The following is a 19,709-nucleotide window of genomic DNA, read 5'->3' on the forward strand; positions in this document are numbered from 1 at the left end:
CAAGTTATATGTTCATCAACGTTTCGTCTTTATTTCAAGATTTCCTTGGGATAATTAAATTGAAAAAAATAAAATACCAGCAAAATATTTGAAAATATTTTTGTTTTGAAAAGGATGTCTATTCCATTTCAGAATGCAAAAGCCGTTGGCATTCAAAATTTGTATAGCACGATGGAATGAGTGATATTTTTTCAACGTTATATAACTGTCTCAATATTTTGAAAGATATGATATAATTTATGTTCTTTTTGGAATAAATAAAGCTGTTATAATTCAAGTGTGCATGTGTAATTGAAAAAGAACATGCTATACACATTTTTAATGCCAATGACTTTTTTTGTTCTGAAATAGAACAAAGACATCCTTTTCAAAACAAATATATTTTCAAATATTGTACTGGTATCTTTTCTGCAATTTAATCATCCTGAGGAAGTCTTGAAATAACGACAAAATGTTGATAAACATATAACTTGGTTTGTTCCTTTTTCATCTCTCCCTCTCATCAAAATATTATTTCCTTTATTTATTCCCAACATAATTAAAAAAAAACAATGTATTTTGTCTCAATTTAGATTGCTCCTTTTATAAGAGCCTGATTTTCCCCACACAAAAAATCTACTGTTTGTCTAACTTTGCTATGGTAAGAGGTACAAGTACATAATAACATCAATTTTAATGTACCAAACTGCTTTTTAGTGTTGCTATAGGCAAATGTGATATTAAATGAACTGTTTAATTACCTAAAAGTTCCCCTATACTTAGGCACAGGTTTGGATCTCATTTTTCTTTTGGTTAAATTTTCTGTTTTCCCAACCCCATAGATATTTATATAAACTATTAATTTAAGAATGTAATATTTCGCTATACAAATATGTGCACAAACTAAAAAGCAGTGTTATAAACACACACACATGTATGTATGCAAATTGTAAATAAGTATATATGTATTAAACATAGTTCTTAAATATATTTTCTTTAATGAAACATTTTTGAAAGTTTATACGGTTTTGTATTTTGAAAACTAGAATTCTTGTTTTGTAGTGGTATCACTGTGTTTTTGCTAATTGTATAAAACAGTTATATTTATTTTTGTATTTCAGTGTCTATATATATATTTAACTCTAGGCAGACATATATTTTATTTTTTTGTAGAAATATTTTTACATGCCAATGTGTAGCCATGTTGAATGAAAGTTTATGCTTACAATGATTAAATATGTTAATAAGCATTTGTTTAAAATTTTTCATTGTACATGATAATCATAAAATAAAGTTTATATATATATATATATATATATATATATATATATATATATATATATATATATATATATATATATATATATATATATAGAGAGAGAGAGAGAGAGAGAAAATAAAAAGGAACAAACCGTATTATGTGTTCATCAACGTTTCGTCTTTATTTCGAGACTTCCTCTGGATGAATGAGATTAAGAAACAAAAAATACCAGTACAAAATATTTGAAAATGTTTCACGTGCACAATGTGACGCAGTTCTATTTCAGAGAAACGGAAAAAGACGTTGGAAATTCAAAAAGGAGGGGTGAGGGCTGGCGCTGTTAAAGAGAAGGAAATTTTAGTGACGTCATATAGTCGTTAATGTAATTTTAAAACTATGAAACACAGTTAATATTCTTATTGGAAAAAAGATATATCTGTTGAAATTCAAATATAGGTTTGTAACAGAAATGAAATGAGTGTTTTTTATGTAATTTATTGACTGAGATTATGTGTTAATTATTACAGGGGGTGTTTGAATGGTGTGAGAAAGTTAACCTGTGTCTACAGTTAAATAATGTTCTTTTAATAAAAGTTTACTTATTAATGGTGCTATGTTATAGAAACCTCCACGTTGTTTAATAGTGCTTGAAAATGCGATAAGCGTAGATTCAAGAAGTCTCCGGCGCGGTTTATTTGAAATAAATTTAACTACTTTTGCTTGTTTAAAGTCAAAGGTGTGATTATGCAAAAGTAGTTAAATTTATTTCAAATAAACCGCGCCGGAGACTTCTTGAATCTACGCTTATCGCATTTTCAAGCACTATTAAACAACGTGGAGGTTTCTATAACATAGCACCATTAATAAGTAAACTTTTATTAAAAGAACATTATTTAACTGTAGACACAGGTTAACTTTCTCACACCATTCAAACACCCCCTGTAATAATTAACACATAATCTCAGTCAATAAATTACATAAAAAACACTCATTTCATTTCTGTTACAAACCTATATTTGAATTTCAACAGATATATCTTTTTAACCAATAAGAATATTAACTGTGTTTCATAGTTTTAAAATTACATTAACGACTATATGACGTCACTAAAATTTCCTTCTCTTTAACAGCGCCAGCCCTCACCCCTCCTTTTTGAATTTCCAATGTCTTTTTCCGTTACTCTGAAATAGAACTGCGTCACACTGTGCACGTGAAACATTTTCAAATATTTTGTACTGGTATTTTTTGTTTCTTAATCTCATTCATCCAGAGGAAGTCTCGAAATAAAGACGAAACGTTGATGAACACATAATACGGTTTGTTCCTTTTTATTTTCTCTATTTTGTCGGAATACTATTTCCATTATTTTCATCATATATATATATATATATATATATATATATACATATGTACAGGGTGTTTTTTATAAGAGGTAGCAAACTTTAAATTGACAACTCTATTTTCTTTAATTGCAGCCTAAACAACTATTGATTATTTGGAGTTCATCTTAGTTTGGCAATTCATCATGAAGAAATTGACAACCAAGCAGCATTTGCAAATGATACAATCATATTACTGAGAGAAACATTTAATGAACAAATAATTTCACAAAATGAGCCTGTCAACTGGCCACCTTGTTCATGTGATCTAACCCCTTTAGATTATTTCTTTTGAGATATGTAAAGTCCCATTTCTGTGCTGATAAAGCAGACAAAGTAGACCACTTGGGAGACAATATTCAATATGTTATTGCTGAAATACAGCCTAATTTAATGTGTAGAGTTTGTGAAAAATGGACCTTTAGATTACGCTATTTATGTGCAGGCCATATGCCCAAAATTATGTGTAAATTATAAATGTCAAAAATCAATCTTTGGAATAAACCACATATTTGTAAATTTATGTTATTTAAATTTCAAGTTTGCTGCCTCTAAAAAAAAGCACTGAATTTAGTTTTCTATTTTTATTTTTGTTAGAGTGCTCAATCTTTTTCCATAGAAAATTAGCATTTAACATCACAACAAAAATTTACTTTACACCACTTTTTGTGGTGATTCTTGATTCTTTACATTATTATTATTTTTTTTAATATTCAGTTCAATTATTTAATTATGAGCTGATATTTTTGACAGTTCGAATTTTACTTTTTCCTGTATTATTGGGCATTTCAGTTTTTATTCTTATAAACAATCCCAATGGTAGAAGTGTAACAATTTTAATTGAAGTTTATTGTTTGAGCTACATACCTCGATGTGAAAAGGCCTTCCTAACTAGCAACAAAGGAATCTGTACTTCTGCTCATTACAAATATATCAAGAAGTTCCATTTAAGCTGTGTAAATTTCTACTTTTCATAGGTAAATGCTATTAATTGATTGGTTAAGTTCAATCTGAGGATTTTATTACTGAAAGCTGAGTAAAATTATGAGCAAATATAGTATAAAGTTGAATATTTGATATTCGCTTTATGATTAATTTCAAAATGGAGCATCACTATCTTGAATTCTTTGGATCCCAACAACTGTTCCGACACATGTAGACAGCTATGTTGTTAGTTGCCATGGTCATTACATTGTGTAGTTGTAAATAACAAGTGAAAGAAAGTTTCTCTCCACGCACATACCACCATTACCACCACACACGTGAAGGAAAGCATGGCTTTTCCAGGCTTGGAAATTGGTGGAGTTTGGAGGCATTGCATCCCCCCCCCCCCCGGTTGGGAAACTTATCTCGATTTTAGCATTTTTTGTTATTGGCCAGTCCTATCCCTTGTAGAGTTAGTCTACCTCTCTTTCTCTTTTTGTTGAATCCGCTAAATACATACAAAGAACATGACTTGTAAAAATAAATTCTAATTAAGAAATACGGTTCATAAAAATACAGAAAATTCACAAGTTGTTAGATGAATAAGAGAAAATATAAACCTACTTACATGGGTTTCGTTTGTTGTGATTCACTGTTAGGAAAGTTTATGTACAAAGTTTGTTTGGGCTGCTTTTGCCTATGTTGAAAATCATCATTTGACTGAGTTAAGTCCATTAAGATTGGAAAATCATGCTGTATAAAACAAGGCAATTCAGACCACTATTAGTCAATTAGAATCTTGTAAGGGGCCAACAGTGATAAATCACACAACTATAGCAACCTCTAGCGATAGAACCAATTATCTCTCAACAGTAGCAATTTTATGAGAAAAGACTAATTATAAAAATTATAAAAAGAATTTGGAATTGTGTAGTATCTATATTGATTTGTCAAGGAGTAAATGAGCAATTGCTGTAGACTTAATAGAGCCAAATTAACCGCATGATGCACAAATGAGTTTTAATGTAACTATTAGTTGAAGTGGGTGTTGAGCCTCTAGCTGATGGTTAACTATCTTGATATGTAGAGGTAACATGGATGGGAAAAAACAGAAATAAAATAAAAGATTGAATTGTCAAAAAGATCAGATTATGTAATTGAAATAACTAAAGAATCGTTTCAAAAATTTTCACCAAGAAATTGTATGAAATAATTTTCTTTTGTTAAGGACAAATGAGAAAAGAATGTCAAATAATATTAAAGGCTTTAAATTGTATTGGATGTCACATTATTTTTGTTGTTATTGCAATATTGAAAATATTGAGCATTGTAATTTTAATTTAATCTAAAAATTAAATACTTATTATTGCTACTTCTATTTCTTATTCTCTTATATATTAGTGTTGGGACGATTGATTGGAATTGGGAATCATAAAAATTGGAACACTTATTTAAGGGTATCGGAATCAGAAATAGAGGGGCCTATTTTCTGATGCTAAATCGATTCTTTTAATTGTCTTTTTTTATTTGATTTTTAAAGTAAAATCTTCCATTGCTGGTAATATTAATAAATTAGTAAATATTAATTGATTTTAAAATACCAGTAAAGCTAAACTCGATAGATCATCCTCCACAAGTATATTTTGACATTAAGGAAAATATCTGCATACTTAACATGTGTTTTTTTATGAAAATCGGGGAAAATAACAATCTTATGGTTAAATAATTAGAGATTTAAAAAGAATCGGAATCAGGAATTTATCATGGAATCGGTAATTTTATCGGAATCGGGGAAAAATATTGGAATCGTCCCATCACTAATATATATATATATATAAATTATTTTATTCAATTTAGGTAAACAAAATTACTATTAGTTGCAACAATAAATCTACAGTTTCAGTCTAAAAAAAAACTTAATCAGGCAACAAAATTAGGATTAACAGTCATATACTGAGTAATATCAGACACGGTTTTTGTCACTTGATGAAGTCTTTTTAGACTGAAACAGTAGATTTATTGTCGTGACTGATGGTAATTTTGTTTACCTAAATTGAATCAAATATCATCTTGCTCTTTTTATTGAGCACTATCAACAACCTTGTTTTTAATAGTTTTTACTTTTGGATCGTTTAACCTTGAACATATATATATATATATATATATATATATATATATATATATATAAAGTAATAAATAGTGAAATATACTTACATATGTATACATACATATATATAAAACAAATCTATATTATGTAATCTACATTATCATGCCTGCATTGGTTGCCTAATAGTTCGGAATTACATAACGTCTGTTGCTAATTTATGCTTCAAATAAACATTTCTGTGTTCATGTTTAAAGGAAATTTTATTGAAAAGCATTTTTAACTATACATTAAACGTATCATCTTGCTGTGCCCAACTTTGACTTATCTTTGTATCTGTAGTCAAGTGTGTTTATATGAATGTATATGCTTATAAGTATGACATGTATATATACATATATGTGTGCCTGTCCATGTGCTAATTGTTATTGAATTGCTATCTAACAAAATAACTGAAAGCGAGAATATGGAAACACCTTAAGTTCTAAGCAGTTTATTTCATATATTGTAGTGATGATATTGTAATGAAAAAAAAAAAGAATTTATTAAATTTTTTTTTGATGTAATATGTTATTAACATGAATTGTTTTTCCGAGTTTTCATTTATTTTCATATATGTATATATTTAAATATGTATGGTTTATATATATATATATATATGGTTTATATATATATATATATATATATATATATATATATATATATATGATTTATGTATATGTATGTATATATGTTATACTTATGCATATATGCTTGAACACTATACTAATATACGCATGTTTTGTTGAACAACAAGGATAATTCCTGTTTGTTTCTCTTGTGATCCATCTTTTCCATTTGGCAAGCCAATGTTTGAACGTTTTGTTTGGGTGTAAAAAAAATTGCCAAAATGGCGAACGCTTAAGTGCTTTTAAACGATTTTAATCAACTTTTTCAATAAATTCACTAAATACCTGAAGACGACTCATGGAAGTCGAAAACATTGCGACTATGGTGAATTTCTTTTTATACTCGAACAGAACATTCGAACATTGGTCTGCCAAATGGCAAAGATGGGTTGCAAAAGAAACAAACAGGAATTATCTCTGCTGTTCAACGAAACCTGCATAAGAAAAAAAAAATTCTGCTCAAATATACTAATATCTATGTACTTTTTAAAGTTGTTATATTCTGCATCGTTTTCCGAGTCTGCATGGTGTTCTGTTTGATACTATTAAGGATTGCCCCTAACCCTCTGTAAAACTAAAACAATAAGATGTAAAAAGATTGTGTATTTAATTTTGTATTTATGATTTATTTGTGGGTTTATTGTCACTGTATGTTGCTACAAATGTACAGCCATGTTTCCTTTTCACCGTTAAAATGCATGCAGTATACAAAGCTGCAAATTTGGCATGTGTGTTGATGCAAATTTAGATATCCATTGTCTTCCTCTTCAGCTGTTGTAAAAAAAAACCCAAACAAAATTAAAAAAAAAAGAATTTATCACGTATCACTGCCTCAGTTGCTGCTACACCACAACTTTGTATTTCCATTTGCATACTTTCACATTTCTTTGTATATATATATATATATATATATATATATATATATATATTGAAAAAAAAATTTTTTTTTTGCATTCAAATAATTTATATTTTTTCTGCAAACAAAAGACCTTTTTTTTCTTTGGTATTAAAAACGAAACATAAAGCCAACAAAATTGGATAATGTGTATTCATGCGAATGTATTGAATGGTTTCACGAGCGGACATGATTTTACAAAATTGTGACAACACCAAGACTTTCAAATATTTAGAAGACAGTAATCACATGATAGCATTAGAATAGTCAAAACAAAAACTTGTATCATTTGGACTACTATCCCCATTTTCCCTGATGGTCTTCAAGTGCAACTTTTAAACTTGAGAATCCTTACGCTAAAATCAGAAACTGGTATGAAATTTCAAACTGAACCTTTTATTTAATTTATGAGGGTAGATTGTTCTTATTCCACCAGCCATGATCAAATAGAAATATTATTTTCTCTTATTCTTATCTGAAGACTGCCATTCAGAACTGATTGTCAGCTGACACATTTGAACATTTAGCTACAGATCCATGTTTTGGATGTTGAATGTCCAATCTTTAACTATATAGCTCTGGTGATAATCCAGTCAAATGCAACTTTTAGCTAAGAGGATATCCCTAGTTAAGATGAATCAAATATATTTTAAATTAAACGGTTGTCACCCCAATCTCACAAGAATAAAAAAGATAAATAACATTGATTGCTTGTTCCTATTGAAGGAATATATAGCATTATATTAGGGTATGGATTTATGGCATAATTCACCTTGACATACTGGTCCCCATTAGATCACCGAAGTTAAGCAACATTGAGCCTGGTCAGTACTAAAATGGGTAACCATTTGCTGTATGTGCTCTCCACTTATCTCGGCATTGTTTTCAGTTATCTAGCACTTCTTGACACTGAACTCAAGCTGTACAGATTCAAGGGAAGTGTAATTTGGGCTTGTGTAACCCTTGCCTCACATTTACATGCTCAGCTACTCTTACAGGGGGTATCCATTGTCTCTTGAGACTACAGAGGCACCATAGGGTATGAAAATATTGTAGACTAGGATTTGAAATGTGAGGCTTGAAAAAACCAGTTCAGTTATAGATATAAATAGAATATCAAAAGACAGATAATTCAAAAGAATTAGTGCATATGCTACGTTATAGTGATCACTATGTAGGTCAAAAGTGGACATAAATGCAATCTGAAAGCCAATAATTAAGAAAGAAAAGGAAAATCACTCCAAAACGAGAAAGAAAGAAAAAAATTATTATGAACTAATTTGATTACAACTAATAACAACAACTAATTACAAGATAGGCATTGACCGTGCAATATGAATAAAAATAATTGCAATATGATTCATTTTGGATTGGCCTATTGTACACTTGACCTTGAGGTCAGCTAAAAAATATTCTGATTAAAGATAAGATTAAGAAATATTCTAAATTGAATTCTTCCTAGAGTAGAGTTCAATCCTTTATTAAGGTACACACAAAAAAAAAAAAAAAACCCAGAAATTAATCAATATATCTAAAATAAAAAAAAAAGAATAGAATATTCTACCCCATTAAATTGAAATAGAGTTCAGTTTAAAATTTCGAAAAGATTATGGCAGAATCTCATTTAACGAAGGCTGGAGGATACAATGACTTTGTGTATATTAATGTCATGATTATAATAACAGTCCAAATAATGTGAATAACAAGAACATCTCATCTCTGAAATATAAAAGATGGGTATTTAGAAATTATGGTGTAATAAAGTCATATGGGATGTATTTGAATCTTAGTGCCAACTCTAAATAAGATGTGTGAAAATATGTGATGTTCCAAGACAAACCAAAACATGGTGCTAGTGCATTGTACGAATCGGTAATTGTGCATATTACGAATTGGATTTCTCATGAATATCTGCTCAGCTCAATATCAGGTGCTGTTTGGGCTCAACCAGCATCTGACGTCATCGTCAGAATATGCCGAGCACCTTTAAAAACGCTAGGAAATCCCGCTCAAATTATTGTTTTGTTTTTTTAATAGTATTTTCAAGTTAAATTCAATTTTTATAATAGTTTTGTTTATTAAATTGTTAGATAAAAGTACAGAATAGTTACAAAACAGCTTGATCTTCCCCATGTTAAGAAGGGGTTTCTAAATAATGTTATTTTTTCAGCATGGTAACATAGATGCACAAGTACCTGCTGTTGTTGGTCCAGCCATACTGGACATTTACAAGAAATCCAGTTTGTAATAAGCAACTGCAATGACATCCGATTCATACAGTGCACGACTATCGAAAAAAACAATTCACACATGATGTTTAGTTAAAATAAGTTTGTATAACTCGGCATGGTACAACTTTTTTGACCGGCTTCGTTTTGTTGTTGGCCTTGGTTTCCCTGATTTCCTCTAGAATCAGGTACTTACAGGAGGGAACACATAAAGGTTGCTAACATCTATAAATGAAAGTCGTGCTATGAAACTGACTGGGTTAAAACCTGACACAACCAAGTCGGCATGTGACATTCGTATTCACTTTTCTACTACTTCCCATTTTTAGGTGTGAATGGTCACACGTTAATCAATTTTGTTTCTTTATGGTTTATCTTGTAAATGAAAAAAAAACGTGAAAAACAAAAATGAACAATTGAAAAAATGAGCATTTCTTAATGGCAAGAAGAAGGGTGTTGCTTGAAAGTTGTTTAAATATTTGCCCGATAAAAATAGACAAATCAAAAAAAAAAAAAAATGTAGGTACACTGTTTGGCATGTTCCATTCTATAATGAATTTCATCAGAAAATGAAAAAATGTTATTTCATAAGTGCACATTACATTTTTTTTTTTTAAAAAGACAGATGTCCGAGCAAGTGCCATTTAGAATGTGAGCTAATGTTGGTTACTTAAAACTGAAGAATCGGCCAATCTTATTCAGTCTAATATTTTTGTTTTTATTTTTTGTTTCAACTGAACACAATTGGCTGATGTTCAAATATTTAGCATACAGCATCTGCTCACCTCTTGATTAATGCCTGCTAGAACATGCTGTTTTCTTTTTTTACAAATCTAATATTCACTTTCAAAATAAAATTCCTATCTGATGAAGTCCACAGAGAACAAAATAGATCTAGCACAATTGTTTTGCATTATTCTTATCTTGGTTGTTATTTTCACAAAGTCTTGGCAGATCTAACCTCTAATGTTCTTCAAGTGCATCTTTTTAAACTTAGGAATATTTATGTCAAACTCGGGAACCTATATGAAATTCTGAACTGAACCATTTATTTATGGGCATAGACTGTTCCTGTTTCATCAGCTATGAAACCATGGTGCAACCAGTTTAGGTGTTTTAAGTGACTATTTTTTGTAGGTTAAAGGTTCAATAAGAATAACTTAATAATTAGCACATCCACACAGCCGTGGTTGCCGGGATGAGAAAAATCTACCTTTATGGATCAAATAAAAGGTTTAGTTTAAAATTCCATATATATATAGTTCAACATGAAGATTTCCAAGCTCAAAAAGATGCACCTGAAAAAGGCCAGAGTTTACATATGCGGAGGATGGGGGGCATTATGAAAAATAACAACCAAGATACGAATAGTAGGCCAAATAATCTAAATTATCAATCCTCATCTTCAAAATTCTGAAACAATTCTTTTGCTTTTTGGTCAATATATAGATGTCAGTGCATATATAAATATTTGTGGATCATTAAAAAAACAAGTGTTTCAATCCTTTTCATTGTAAACCATGTTCCATCTACACTGAGTTACTCACATCAAATGAAAATCTTGTTCTTTATCTGTTCACTTAGTTTATTGCAGTCGAATCCTGTTAAGGTGAGTTCAGTGCCAATCTTCATTTATTTGATCAAAATTATTTTCTACATTGAAAAAGAAAAACCAAAATTCTTAACACTGTATTTCAAAACTTTTGCTGTCACTTTCAACCTGAATCTTTGTGGTAATCTTGTTTTTCTTTTTTTAATTTAAACAAAGTTTTAAAAAATGAAGACTTTTTTACTTTCAAGTTTAATTTCATATGCATAGAATTCTTTTAAAATGATAAAAATGATAAAATATATATTTTTTTTCATTTTTAATAAAATAATTTAAAGTTTCATACAATATTAAACTAATTTGCAAACAGGTAAAGGCTTAAGATAGAAATTCATCATCATTATTAAAATGTAGGAGATATTCAAGACAAACTTATAGCATCAGAAGTTGTGTATTTATTTAGAAAGTACAGCACACCTTTGGTGGTAATCCTAAAAGATCTACAAAGTCGATTACAAAAGTATGCTGTATGCTAGAAAGCACAATCTGAAATATAGGGTGGAACGATAAAATTGTAACCCTAGAAAAGATGACATAATTCCATTTCCGTTTGATGAAAACCAATTTTCTTTGTTGTAGACCATCTACTAGTTGGCCAGTTGTGTGCAAATCCCAAGAGCGATGAGAGCCTTCTATCATGTCTGAAAGTGAGACAATGTTCAACAAACGAGATCGGAGATGCACCACTGTACAACTCATGCTCTCTACTGATCCAAGTTATGGCAACAGGATCATTGCCAGCACCCTTAAAATGCATGGCTGGATTTCCACAAATAACAGGGAGTGCCCAGAGTGATGAAAAATTTTCCGGTCACAATTATAGTCTTTGGTGTGGTTTCAAGTGAGGGCCACATCATGCCACCTCACATCTTTGAAGTCGGCTTGAAAGTTAACACTAAAGTGTACCTGGATGTACTAAAGAGTGTGGTAATCCCCTGTTGCAATCAGGTGGCTAATGGCAGACTCTGGGTGTAGTAAGAGGACTTGGCACTAGCCCACAAGTCCAAAGAGACCCAGGCTTGTCTTCAGAAGGAGTGCTACGACTTTGTATCCTTCTGTCATTGCTCCTTCCTCCTCCCTCGACCTTAATCTGCTGGACTACTTCGTTTGGTCATATGTTGAGAACATCACCAACATGACTTCTCAACACGAAAGCCAGCCTCATCGCCGCCATCCACCGAGCTTTCACAGGTGCTTGTAAAAAAGGCATGCTCCCAATTCTGGACCTGTATCAAGGTGGTGATTGAGACTGAAGGCGGCTACATTGAATATATGTCAGCTCTATTACATAATCAAGTTACCTGAATTATTTTTTTCAATAAAAGTTTTAAAATAAAACTGTAGTGTTTTTTTTGTTTAGGGCGACACTTTTATCGTTCCACCATGTATTGCCCTTCCACAAGTCTTATGTGATGAGTAAAGATTATTTTATGCTAGAAAATGTAGAACAATATTGTTTAATCAGAGTTTTTAATCGACTCATGGCATGCAGAAATTGATTGCAGAAAATTTTCATAATTACATGACCTCTAACCTCTTAGATTTCAATCTTTTGGAATACTATGATGTATGGAGCATAGTTGATACAAAAGTCAATAAGTATCCTTATAACACTAACTAATTCTTAAAATATCTCAATAACGTCAAGTATGAACAAGGATCACCTGATTCCTACATGTACACAATTTATACCCCACATGAAAGCCATTATTAAAGCTGATGTAATCTTTAATGAATAAAATTATTAAGCAATATATGTATTCTTTTTGGAAACAAAAAGGAAAGGAAATATGAAAATTAAATTTTCATTGGTCAAACTTAACTCTAACAATTAACCATGGATGCCATATTTCTGCTGTACTTCGAAGAATAATGACAAACACTGGTGTATAAATATATAATATATCTTTATTGTTCAGTGGTGCCATACAAGTAAGATGAGTGAGAGAAGGATAAATCATAAGAATTAAAGAAGGTTGATTTCTCAAACTTAATAGCTAGGCAACTCTCTCAATCTTAATTTAGGCTAGTTTATATAACATTTTTGGTGCTCATTGTTGGATTTTGTCTTTGCTGTCAATGTAGTTGTGTCTCTAGAGCATTTATTTAATAATGGGTGTTGTATTTTCATCTGTAGATAAACTGTGCAGATGTTTTATTTTTTGAAGAGTTGTGTTTCCACAATAATCAACCACATTTTTTTTTTTCCGGCCAGGTGCATTTCTGAGTCAAGTAGGTTTTATTTCTGCCAGGTGCCATTTCTGATAAACCAAACCCAATATTTAATTGTAACAGAATATCTTGAGCACAAAAAGATAATGTTGTTCTTTCTTTCCCAATAAAGTTGCTAGCACCGTCTGAAGTGGATGGTCAAGTGACCAGGTTTGATTGAGTGATTTTTCGGTTTTTAGTTTGATATTTTTTTCTTTACTGTATAAAGATTTCTGCACTCTTTGTATTGTTTCTGCAAATGTCAGATAACTACACCAATGATGTTTTCTTCATCTTAACATTGAGAGAAGTTGATTGTTAAGACTAAAATGTTAACATTTTCGTTTATTTCAACAACTTTACACTTTGTATCAGCACCAAACTACAAGCTGCACCGTGATTTCAATTTTCTTTATGAAAATGATATATTTTTATTGTTTAGTAGTGGCACACAAGTAAGATAAGTGAAAGAAGAGGGCGAAAACATAGGAATTAAAGGAGGTTGATTTCTTGATAGCCAGGAGACTCTCTGAATCTTAATTTGGACTAGTTTATATAACATTCTTGGATGCCCATCGTTGAGTTTTGTTTTTGCTGCCAATGTAATTACTTAACTTCTATAAAATTAATCGTAATATAGGAATATGTTAATAGCTTGGAATGCTTTAAAAAAAAATCTACAACCTTAAAAACAAATTCTATCACAAGGATTCAGGATTTATGATCCCACTCTTATTGAGCACTGTACTTCATCATGGTTGTCTTTTAAAAATCAATTTGTTATAACGAAAAGAACAAATGAGTCAACTCTTTCATTACAACTACGATCACCAATGCTGCTTGTGAGATTGCAAATTATCAGCTTTAAAAATAGATATTCTTTTTTATTCAAATAAAAGCATCCATACTCAGTGGAAACAATTTATTGAAAACGATTCAGCTGAGACAAACTCTAATCATTGTTTTACTTAACACACACACACACACACACACACACACACACACACACACACACACACACACACACACACACACACACACACACACACACAAGACTCTTGGAAATAATGCTAAAACTCTGGTGTCTAAAATAGAAACAGAAGCAGCAGCAACATCAGTAAAATTTGAAAAAAAAATCAAATAAACAATAATTTTATGGAATCGATCTGTGAGATGAAAATCAAGCACACCCGAAACTTGTTAAAAAACAACAATATTCAATCTCCCAAAATGAGTGACATGGAGCAGAACTGTGGCATAAACTAACCGTATCCCATCCCCACTCCACCTCAATTTATGTACCACCCACCAAGCCTGTTGTGATGCAGGCTTTTTTGTTGCTTTTTACCCAAAACTTAAAATGTTGTCTATATGTGTACTTCATTTTTTTTTCTTTTTACGATATTTTTCTTTTTTTATTAACACTTGTTTGGAATAAATACATTTATTATTATTGTCATTGTTATATTATTATTATTATTATTTGTTATTATTATAATTATTAGTATTTGTTATTAGTATTTATTATTTGGTATTAGTATTATTATTCTTTATTATATGTTATTGGTATTTTTATTTATTATTAGTATTTTTATTATTTGTTTGTTATTAGTATTATTATTGTTTATTATTTGTTATTGTTATTATTTATTATTTGTTATTAGTATTATTATTTATTTATTATTAGTTATTAGTATTATTATTATTTATTATTAGTTATTAGTATTTTTATTTATTATTAGTATTTTTATTATTTGTTTGTTATTAGTATTTTTATTTATTATTATTTGTTATTGTTATTATTTATTATTTGTTATTAGTATTATTATTTATTTATTATTAGTTATTAGTATTATTATTTATTTATTATTAGTTATTAGTATTATTATTTATTTATTATTAGTTATTAGTATTTTTATTTATTATTAGTATTTTTATTATTTGTTTGTTATTAGTATTATTATTGTTTATTATTTGTTATTGTTATTATTTATTATTTGTTATTAGCATTATTATTTATTTATTATTAGTATTTTTATTATTTGTTATTAGTATTTGTTATTATTTGGTATTAGTATTATTATTTATTAGTATTGTTATTATTTGTTATTATTGTTATTTATTATTTGTTATTATTATTATTATTTATTATTTGTTATTATTATTATTTGTTATTAGTATTGTTATTATTTGTTATTAGTATTGTTATTATTTGTTATTATTATTCACTCGCTACAAGTTTTCACATGAGTTATTATCAGTGATTGCTCACTGACCATATAACAAGTTTCCCCAGATTTCCAGAGTACTCCACCTCTTTCGATAACTGTTGCAAATTACTTTGCATTATCACAGCAGTCGTTTACCATGGATTCTTTTCTCATGAGAACCGTTATTATTTATTTTTATTGTGATTTGTGTTATCATTATTATTGTTATGTTTTATTTTTATTATTAATATTATTATATTTATTTCTTTTTTATTATTAATATTATTATATTTATTTCTGTTTTTGTTATTGTATTTTAATTTACTAAAATCATTGATGCATTTCTATTTGTTTTATTGATTCAATTGTTGATGCATGTCGAACTATATCAAAACCCAAAACAAATTAATATTTAATGTATATTCCATTGGTTGCATTCTTTTATCATACATATATGATTATCTATGAATGCTTGATGAGCCCTTGCTGATTAGGCTTCTTTCATTTTTCTAATCTTGTAGATCGTCTGTTGGCCGAGCAGGAGTATGAACAATATGAATCAAGGGTGAGTATAGATCGATATTCTCATATTTCTTTTTATTGTGTCTGTTTCTTAACTTTTGTGATGAGAATTATCAGTGTTAATACGCATAAATCATTTATCCCATGAGAAATCAGCAATTTCTTTTAGGTAAAAATACCATGACCAGTGCAAATTTTATAGATCTACGGGAGACAAATTAAACAAAATCCCTTCTTAAATATTATATTATAGTGATTTCGCTTAATCTTGGTAGCAGCAGCAGCAAGATGATGGCCAAGTATTTAGAAGCATCTACTGTCGTCTAGACAGTTGAGTTTCGATTCCGGTTTGATGCAGTTGCTTGTCTAACTAACTCTACTGAAGAATTGTGATACAGCGAAACAGTCTGTCTGTAGGGGACTACAATTGTTTCATTTATACTTTTGGTATGTTTTCTTTTTGAAAAAGAGAGATCTCTCTTGAAATTATCATAATTAACATTATACCATCCATACATAATTATCATTTACCATCCCTGTTATATTTAACAGTAAGTCCATAGTTATTGATTTACATGTTAAAGATTTTAAAAAATAAATTGATAGACCAAGATTTGTAATTTAAATGAGCCCTTTGGTCGTCTGTTTTTGTTCATATGTCATGCCACTAACATTCAGGTATCCTATTGCTAACAACATTCTTAAACACATAAATACCCATGATTCATTGACTTGCAAATATTTACTCCATTTTGTTTAATTTGAAAACTAGTAAACTCTGACATATCTATTAAACCATTTATTTTGAATTAGCCTGGGTGCTCGGCATTGCCCGGAGGTGTGTGTTAAGCAAAATAACAACAAAAAAAAACAAATGGTAGTAGGCAGGCAGGCTCAACCCCATCCCACGAAGGAGGAAAAGAATGTGAAAATTGCCATTGTATCCATCGCTAAACCGGAAGTGGCAAAAGTTTAAATTAAGGCTAGTCAATTGAAAAGAGGGGATGACTTTCAAAAATATCAACGAAAAAAAGCGACCCCCTCCTTGTAGAAAAGTGCCCAGTTTATGGTGAAAAAATTAATGGTTTTAGCCAATTTTTTGATATTCGTCGTTCAAAGGGTCAAGCTTCAAACCGATACTGATCTCGTCGTATTGAGTTTTAGGCATATATACATACATACATTTAAACAGACAGGTGAGATTTATATAATAGATAACTAAAAATAATAAGTCTCTTTACATGTCCTTACGGATAATATTTCCTTATTTTGTTCTTTAGTCTCCATATTCCAGGATTGATATTTCTGACAAAGAGGGAAGAATTGCTGTTTTCTGGGTCAGAATCTATTTCATCTAACACTTATCATTGACAAGTTTTTCACCTTAAAATGCATTTCTTTTAGTTCCTTACATCAAGTGGCTTCATACCTTATCTCGAGCGATAAGAAAAGAATATGCAAATAAAATGACTTACTATTTTGACTGTTTTATTATTTTTCTAATTTTATGTTCTTTTAGTGTATACAAAACATAGACATTAGATAGCAATACCGAAAAAAACAGTTATTTTTTCTCTAAATTAAGAAATATTATAGAATGCTTGAATCAACATAGAGTAGGAGCAGATAAAAGAAATATATAGATAACTAAAGAGAGAGAGAGAAAGAGATAAGTTAGTTAAAAATAATGGCTGATTAAAACAATTAAAATAGAATTTGTTTCAAATATGAGTAACAATATTTGTAATGAAATGAGGAGACAGAAAAATATTTAGAAATTCCAAAAGATTGGAATAGATATTTAATAATGTATATAAAAATACTGACCCAATGAGTCATGGATGATCAAGTAATTATTAATGTTCTGACCTGTATGATCCATTTTTAAATTGCTAGGTTATTTATTATCATAAGGGTCTAGACACTGTACCCTCAAATCTCTTTAATGGAGACACTAATCTCATTCTAAATAATATCATTTCTCATGACAAAAATATCGACGAAGATTATTGTTATTTTATTTGATATTCTTTTTGATTTTTTTAAAACTTTTAGATCTCCCCATTATCGCCTGATGGGAGGAAGAAATATGGCATCAATGCTAGAAATGATAGTTACAGACCTGGTGGCGGCAATGTGAGGATTTTTAGTGAGAAAATTGATTTTAAAAGTGTTGGATCAAGAATAGATGCAAGGAGTAAATCCCCAAGAAAATCTCCTCCATCGTCAATTCAAAGTCCAGGTATGTATAAAACCGCTTCAGATTATATTTTACTTATTTAAATGATCCTGAAATTCGAGATGATGTGAGTTATTCCCCCCCCCCTTTTAATTTGATGTTACCTATTGGTTCTTCTTTGTTATTGTAATGAAATTCGAAAATTGAAATATTGAATTTCAAGTGAAACGAATGATATCTTCTGAATTGTCATGTCATAGTAATGAACATATCCAAAAATTACGAAAAACAATAAGGTAGAAAATGAATTATTAATGAACATAAATTTCGAAGATAATTCATGAAAATCGAGTTTTGCAAAAAAATAAATAAATAAAAAACTGGAGAGTTTGGGTTTTTTTCCTGAAAACTGAAAATCTTTGGCCAATTTAGGAAAACTTAATTTTCATGAATTACCCTCAAAAACTGTTTTCATTAAAAAATAATATTCTACCTTATCGTTTTTCACAATTTTTGGATATGTTAATTACTGTGACATGACAATTCAGTAGATACCATTGGTTTCACATGAAGGTCAATATTTCGATCTCCAACTTTCGCTACAATAACGAAGAAGAACCTACCTATCTTTATAAAGTAGGGAATGTTTAGATATTTGTATGTACAGGATTCATTTCTAAACTAATTAACTGATCATTATAAATTATGGAACACAGTTTTTAGGCATAAGGAATCAAAATGTTGATTATATTTATTTTAAATTTGGCTTTATGCAAAAGGGGTAAAAATTTAGATGTCTCCGATTTTTGTGAAATTTTAATAATAGTCATTAGGCATTAATTAATAAATATTCCTTAAATTTCAGTTTCTTTGAGGTATTTTAAAGAAACATAAGCACACAACCTTCCATTTAAAAATTCAAATTTGATCCATAGTCATTAGGCACCAATTAAGCAAGATTCCTAGAATTTCAATTTCTTCTTTAGCTCTCTCTTTGCCTTATTCATAAGAAATGGATGGTACTGTCTTCGAGGAAGATCTCTGCTTTGTAAAGCTCTTAGGGTCAAGCATCACTCAATACTTGAAATGGATATAACTTACATCAGATCCATTGCTAAGGTTCCTGACGAAATGGTTGGATCATTCTACCACTCCAGAAAATACCTGTATAAGAGTCAAATTTGTCACATCTGGAGATGTGCCACTTGGAACATTCTTCCTTGCCTTGCCAGAGTACAAAATCCACTTTGAGATCTAGTGAGGAACAGTCTCTTCCCTACAGCCCCTTTCTTACAGAAGAAACCTTGCTAGTTGCTCTCTATTTCATCATTATTTTCAGTGTTAGTGCTCAATTGAGTCCAGGTCTTAACCCCCCCCCCTCCCCCAAACAGTCACAGCAAAATCTAGTCTAGTTACAATCATTCTAAAAAATTTTTCTTTCTCTGTCTATGTACCTAAAACTTAATGGAACTTTTATGAGCAAAGTTTCTTTCCAAAAACTTCTCATCTGTCAAGTACAATACCACAAGGCTGCTTCTCA

At 29.9% G+C, this 19,709-nt stretch overlaps 1 protein-coding gene across 1 annotated transcript in view; it reads left to right on the forward strand.

The window, feature by feature from the left end:
- Positions 1-19,709, forward strand: part of LOC145259586 (uncharacterized) — a 146,995-nt gene that overhangs the window by 23,754 nt on the left and 103,532 nt on the right. The window contains exons 6-7 of the mRNA XM_080117240.1: positions 15,990-16,033; positions 18,046-18,232. Coding sequence (XP_079973366.1) covers positions 15,990-16,033; positions 18,046-18,232 — 231 coding nt within the window. The remainder of the gene's footprint in view (positions 1-15,989; positions 16,034-18,045; positions 18,233-19,709) is intronic.

This window comes from Euprymna scolopes, chromosome 35, assembly GCF_053919585.1.
Source record: "Euprymna scolopes isolate OS-2025 chromosome 35, ASM5391958v1, whole genome shotgun sequence".
NCBI classification, from domain to species: Eukaryota; Metazoa; Mollusca; class Cephalopoda; order Sepiida; family Sepiolidae; genus Euprymna; species Euprymna scolopes.